Here is a 7,257-nt window from a genome sequence, read left to right on the forward strand (position 1 = left end):
CGAAGACATCAGGAGCCAAGAACATTCCTCCCGGCATAGCAAATTTTTATTATCTGGTGGAATTCTTACCTTTCGCTACCATTGCGCAGAAATCTGGCTCTAACACCGAGGACAGCACAGACTTCGGATGGCTCGTAATAGCCGACACGGATGCCCGACGGAGGTAATGAGAGCAACGAACTTCATTGTCCCTGAGGTTTTTTGATGACAAACAAGGAATCATACAGGTTACCAACACGACAATGGGATGCGCAAGAATTAAACTTAGCCCTTAGCTTGTCATCAAGACTTCCTTTTCAGCTCAACGGAGGAGGAGGCCGTATCAGTAACGGGTAACTTGACCTGGACCTGAGGAAGGTCCTCGAGGACCTGCGTCCTGCCTTCTTACTGGTTCGCCGCTGAGTATTGACCTTTCAATAGTAAGATTCGGCCCGTAAATGGATTCTGGAATGCTGCCTCGCGGCGCAGACCCACATTCACTCCCACGTCGATGGCGCCCAGATAAGAAATGAAGGTATGCGACTCGGCGACCAATGAGCTCTCCAGGTCTCTAGTGGCGGTACTATTTCACTCAAAGCTTTTGACGTAAACTTTTCCATGCGTAAGGCTCTACTATACTGCGATCTGAAGTACATGAAAGAAATGGCCTCGATCACTTTTACACGCTAATGACCTGGGGATCCTCCGCTTAGCACGGTCTTCCCGCCCCCGACCCTTGAAGCTCCTACCAGACGAGACGAGACTCGTCTATCTCAGCCCGGGGCCTCAGTCGATGTCGTTTGCAAAAAAATTATTCCCCACCTTCAAAAGCCCGCTTCGATGTCATGTAAAATGACCCGGGTCCATCGGTGTTGTTCATGGACTCATTGTACATTTGTAAAAATTTCTCTTCCAAATCGGACAGCAACGGAGGTTCATCTGACCTGAAAACGAAATCGGTGTCGTGTCCCCGTCTGTCTGAAAAGACGCTCTCGCTCAAAGATCTACTGGTCAGCCGCTCTTACTCGTATGATTATTTTTCCCGCCATCTGATTCCTTTCTCCTTGTAGATCGTTGATGACCCGGGCCTTCTGTCGCTCAAAGAGTGGTGCCTTGGGTCTTGACCGCCTTACGGCTAGGTTTCTTTGATGTCGGCTGCCGCTGAACCTACACTTAAAGTCAGCCCAAACTCTTCACGTAACTTTCACGGCAGACACGACGGGGTCAGACAGTCTGTTTTTCTTCCTCTTACTCTCTCACACGCACAGTTCGCCGTCCTTCCCACTTTGACACGGTCACCAACGATGTCTTTAAAAGCCAATTTGTGAACCCTGGTCTTCAAGATCAACAGTGAGGATCACGGTCGTGTATCGCCGCATCTGCGCGTCGATTCGCACACTGGAACAGACTCGAGTATCAGCTTCATTCCGATAACTTGGCGCACATTCTGACTCTGTGTTTGCTTGAGTGGTTGTCGCTGGAATATCCCTGTCGCCCTCCTAGATGATGCATCGTTATCTCTCGTATATTGCGATCCTTCGATGTCAACTGATCATAGCCCCCTTACTAACACGGAGAGATTCTCGCTGCGTCGCTATCAACTTCAATAGACGACTACGGAGTTGTGGCCTGAGCCATAGGCCTAAGCGAGGTCCCATACATATAGCAGACGCATGTTGCGGGTCAATGTATATCATTTTCGTCAGGCCAATTATGTTCCATATTTGCTGCCTGTCGCACATTTACAAGGGTGCTCATCGCACTGATGTCAGTATTATGTGATGAAGAGACTATTCGATGGATTCCAGGCGACTCTTTCGAATATCTGTGTTTCCAAACTTCAAACTTTGGCCGCAGGTAGTAGTCGTGTTAATAATAGCAACGACGTCGGGTTTGGACTTCACCCTGTTTCTCGTCAGTCTGATCGCCATTACAGTCAATAGCATGTTCACTTTGCTCCTTAATGAGTAGCTGCTAGAAATTCTGATTTGGTGGGTCTTAGAATACGTTTGTTTTTACTTCGCCAATGTGACTGAGTCTTTCAGCTGATCTATCGGTATATCAGCCTTCATAAAAGATTCGGCGTTCTTGCCCTACCGACCTTCCGAGCGGAGATTAACTTGTCGTTACCCCAGTTTTTTTTACAAAGCTCTCTCTAATCCAAAAATGCTGAACGCCTCACATGGTATTTCGTGAGGCATCATTCAAGTTGACTGGCTGTCACACTCTGCTTGGTACCGCATATCAGACCGGGCAGAAGTTCACAGGTTCATATTTCGGAGCGATTAGTGAGCCGAGGGGCTCGAACTTAACTGGTGAGGCAAATTTCTGTGACACAGTAGGGAAATCCTGAATAGTCAGGTTTCTGGCGATCTTCGTAGCGCAATCTTCTATGCGTCGAAGAGGGAGAGAGGAGCGACTTAGTATAATCAAAATTGATTGCGGCCCCCTTGACCCATCATCGAACTGATCAAAAACGTCATTTCGCATTCATTCGCAACAAGGGCCCGCCACGTGCCGAGGCGTGTACGACCTTGCTGGTCTTTGCCCAAGTCGTAGTGCCTTTATAGTTTTAGATTCTATAACCTTTCAATGATATTGCAAGATATGGAGGGTTATATTGTATGTACTAGCAAGACGGCAAGAAAACGTATATGTATGAAATACTTCAAATATTGTGATATATTCTATGTACGAGCGAGATGTAGGGAATACGACAAATATTGCGATATATTCTATGTGCGAGTGTGACAACAAGAAAAACAGCAAGAAAACACAAAGTACGTTAAGCCTGGGTGTACATGTGATAATTAAGGAATTTAGCCGCTGGTTCTATTGGCGTTAGAATATATGCCATTAAGCAACAACATGATGACCTACAACTTGCCCAGGTAGCAGCGGGGACGGTGGGACCTGCTACTCATATAGTTAACTCTTCTTTCCGCGATGTATTCTGAGATTCTGCGATCCGCCGAATAGTACAAAGTACCAAGCAAGCGACCACCGGTGGAAAACATCCTTGCTACGTTGCGCAGATAATCATCGACGATTAGATTGCTGTTCAAGGTGAGAAATGTTACAGTTTTCGAAAGATGCACATACCATACGACACAATCAACGCGATAGGAAGAGGAGCTCCCATCTACATCGCCCATGGTTTCTTCTAAGGCCTTGAATAGGTTTTGGGCCTCATCGACCAAACCTCGTTCGAACGACGGTTCCGCTCCATCAGAGATATACACGTTAATTATCATCTGAGAACGGTAAGCAAGGTGAAAATAAGAAATAATTGGTCACTCAGTGTAACCTAACCCAAGTTTTGGCGGTTGTAGAGCCTAGGATAGCAGAGGCCAGAACAGAGTACGTGTGAATTCCCTTGATGGTGGTAGTACAGAATCAAGAGCAAAACAATGCGTACAAACACAAACGTGGACAAATGCCTCGATTAAACACTCTGTATTGACGCACGCTTTCCGAATACATGAATTGAAAAAAAAAATAATCATTTTCATGACATACATTCGAGCCTTCTCACTCTTTGCACCGGTGACCTTATCATAACTTCCTCTGCGATGATGCTGAACATCAATACCGTATTCCCGCACATGCGCAAACTAGCCTGTGGACATTCGCATCACAACATCGCATCAATCCCCGACGCTGTCGATATTGCTCTCCACACTCCACATCCGTACCCAGTTCCCCAGATATCCAACGTCGCAGTCACGCAAAAATCGCCATCGTGGGTGGGTGACAGTCGAGGCCAATCTTCAGGACCAGTGGGTGCGCTCGGGACAGTGACAATTCTACGGAGACGGGAGGTGCTTGTGGTGAGCAAGGAATAATGCATACTTGAAGATGCGCGTGTCGAACCCGTTGTGAGGTGGACAAGGCCTGGCAACTATCGGGCGTCAAGGCGGACGGTCGACCGAGACGAATATCAGCATCTTCTTCCCTTCGATGTCGACTCCTGACCGTGTTTTTCCATATCTCGTCCATCCCTGGAGAATCTTGATGCGTGTGTTGCGCGTCATAGAGCACGGTCGTCAGTATGCACGCGCCTGAGGAGATGGGTGACCGACTTTGCATGTTGGCTCTCCTGGGCCGGTCTCGGTCCGGGCATGAGAGTCAAAGCGAAGTCTCTTCCTTCACTGTGAGCCACCACCATGGCCGGGATTTCTAGCGTTTTCGGGCTCACGGTCGACTCTTCAAGGATTTCAAGATTGATTGCAGACGTGTTATAGTTGAAGAAGCTGATATCTCGCGTGATAAGTCCCGGATCCTTTATCTCTTCATTTTCGGTGGAACTGAGTTGTTTTCAGTGTTCGATTACGTGTCAAATCGACGATTTTCAGCTCAATTTTTCTTTTTGACTTGTAACTGTATTAACAGTAAGTCGTCTTTGCACTGCTTGCGTTCGGACACTGGACTTCTCCACAGACTCACCTCGATTCCGCCGATCACTGTAGTGACTTTCACCTGAACACGTTGACTCCTGTAGACGATGTCTATACCGGATGACAATTCTCTCGGCCTGTCGAGAACTGATTGTTGGTTGTCCGTGACTGACCAGGGCATGAAAGTGGGGACTGGAACATACGGGACAGCGATGGATGGCAGCCCTCCTCTCCACACGACGCCGAGATAACCGTGTGGCCTGCCACCAGCTTCCTGATATCATTTATCTTCCCGCCAGCATTGTAATCTCGGCATGATCCCGTGCCTTCCCACCGGCGACTTGCCGCTGGTGTCACTGGCACGGTGCAAGGATAATGGCCATTGAAGAATATAATTCTAGAAAAATATGAGCAAGGTTGTCATGTCATTTAAAATAGATTACGGTACTTACACTTGTTTGTGGCAATAGAACCACTCCCTCTGCAGCTTGTATTGTTTTTGCATCTAGTACGTTCAACACAATTTTGGCGTTATTTTTCAATGAACAGAAGCAAGCTCTTAGATTTGATGTATACAAGGCATAGAACACTTCAAATGAACCTAGGTGGCAGCAGTCCTTTGCCTCATCACTGGCCAGCCATCTGCATCTGAGTCTGCTTTTCGCTTGGCCGCACTCCTCGGCCCTCCTTCCTTTGTTACCCCCTGAGGCTGCTTCTTGGCTGGCAATCGGATAGTTATTAAGCCGTTCTGACCGTTTCCCCCTTCCGAAGTCGCATTGGCCAACGCAACAACAGGATGAAGAGGAACTGTCGCCTCCTGAAGTGGGACTTCTGGAGAAGGCGGATGCGAACCAGTAGCTAGAGCTTCATCCGTATTCTCTAAGACATCCATTACTCCCACCTTAGTATTTGTACTGGCAGTCCTCGTAGCTGACTCCCCTCCCAACACCACTTCTGGTAAGTCATTCCCGTCAGCGCCTGCAATCGCATTCGGTGCACCCGATGTTTCCTCCTCTAGTTGAACGCCCTGGGGCCGAATGGGCACGCTAAGGTCGAAATCCCGCGTGAAAAGATCCCCGCGTCCCGTCCTCGCACCAATCTGTTCCAATGTCATAGCCCTTCTCCTCGGGTCTGCAAAGACGGCGCTATCGCTAGTGCCAGTGCTAGGGGCTGTAACCATAGGAATGGGTATGTTTTCCTGGCCTGGACTATCGACAGGGATAGGTCGAGTGTGCTGAGGCTGAGACCGTGTTGGGGATATGTTGTGATTACCAAGAACGTGGCTAGCAGAAACTCCAACGCCAGGAGGTGTAGTGTCTGTCGGCGGAGTGGGCAGCTGTATAAAGTTCAGCCTCGTCCCAAAACCCATTGCCCTCCGACTGGTGGATGTAGGCGTCGGTGTACGAGGCTCCGCTTCCGTACTCAGGTTGTCGCAGCGATTGGGGATTGGTGAAAGCGGATCAACCTCAACGCTCGCAGATGCTGCTGCGTTTACCGGTAATTCTGCCGCAGGAAGTAAAGGTGCTGGTCCTGGCTGGATAGGAACTGGGCGATATGGACGTGAAGATCCTTTGTACGGACTAGGTGGAGGAGGTGGTGCTCTTTTCAGCACGCAAATCTGGTTGATAGTGCAAGAAAAAGACTGTTGAGGTACTTGGCCTGCCCTTTGAATATTCCAATGGCGGATCGAGAAGTGAACTTCTGCGAGTGCACCTGAGGTATATTCCCTCAGTCTCGTCATTTACACTAAGTGAATGGTGGATATACCTTTGAGTAGACCCACCATGTTCTCAGCTCTGACCGGATTGTCGTCAATATCAAACACCCTGAGTGGTGTGACTCGAAAACCAGTCTTCAAGGCGTTCAAAGCTTCCTGGTGCTCTGGGTCCACGCTCCATCTCTGAATAAGGCTGTCCAGGACAGTTGTTCCAGGCTCCTGTACGTTAAACAGAGTCAAAAACACTGCACATTAACACAAATCTATCTTAGACGTACCAAAGGTTCGAAAACAGGAGCAGAGAAGCGTATTTGAGTGGAATGATTCTCCGTCTGAATGCAGCTTCGCACGTTTTCCGATTTAGATCCGGGTCCAGATAACTGCGAAATAGTGCTATTCAACCTGCCGACAGCATTCGCCCAATCTGTGGCAAATGCAGGGTCCTGAGGTTCGCCTAGAGCCAGGGAGAACTTAGCTCCCCTCAGGGCACCAAACTCCTTTTTCCAACCACCGACTTTGTCTACCCAGAAACGAGACGGCAGTATCTCGCCAACAACAATGAGCGAAGCTTCTGCAACCGCCTCAGGAGAGTCACTCTCTGATGCATGCACTGGGGTAAGTATGTGGCCATTCCCAGAATAACTCTTCCACCCGAAGGCCTCAGAAAAGTAGTTGCCGGCGACGTACTCTCAATAGTTAAAAAGGCGGCGACGGTGGGTAGCAGATTGGAATGGAGCCATGGTGGAGTAAAGCAAGATGATCTATGCAGTTGACTTCCTCGCTTTTCTCCCTGCTTTTATATCTCAATTTCTCCTTGTCCATCTCGGAAAAAATTGAAGTCGAGAAACCAGTTCTTCTATACTATATGGGGATTAGTCCATATGGAGAACACACTCCAAACTGTGCCTGCATACCTTATGGGGACCAATCCATAAAGGAAAAAGAGTAGCAGGCTCTCCATGGGGATAAATCCGTATGGAGTAAATGTGCGTTCAGCCCGATCATCACCAGCCTTTGTGTTATCCCGCCCAAACGCGGTAAAGTGCCATGGTATTTCACCTGGGCAGTGGGATGTCGACGTTCAACGCTCAAGTCGAAATGCCCTCCAACATGTCAATGGAACTGAGTAAGTTCTAACCGCCCTTCCCTGATAGTATCCCCAAT

The 7,257-nt window shown here is 48.5% G+C and overlaps 1 protein-coding gene across 1 annotated transcript; it reads right to left on the reverse strand.

Moving 5' to 3' along the window:
* Nucleotides 1-4,977: 4,977 nt before the first annotated feature.
* Nucleotides 4,978-6,833, reverse strand: EV420DRAFT_1659747 (uncharacterized protein; the record flags this gene model as incomplete). The annotated part of the gene is made up of 4 exons (XM_060478894.1): nucleotides 4,978-6,089; nucleotides 6,144-6,312; nucleotides 6,372-6,691; nucleotides 6,806-6,833. The coding sequence occupies 4 exons, from the start codon at nucleotides 6,831-6,833 to the stop codon at nucleotides 4,978-4,980; spliced, it is 1,629 nt and encodes a 542-aa protein (XP_060339216.1).
* Between the last annotated feature and the right edge of the window lie 424 nt (nucleotides 6,834-7,257).

Source organism: Desarmillaria tabescens (genome assembly GCF_030435595.1).
Source record: "Desarmillaria tabescens strain CCBAS 213 chromosome Unknown EV420scaffold_1, whole genome shotgun sequence".
NCBI lineage: Eukaryota > Fungi > Basidiomycota > Agaricomycetes > Agaricales > Physalacriaceae > Desarmillaria > Desarmillaria tabescens.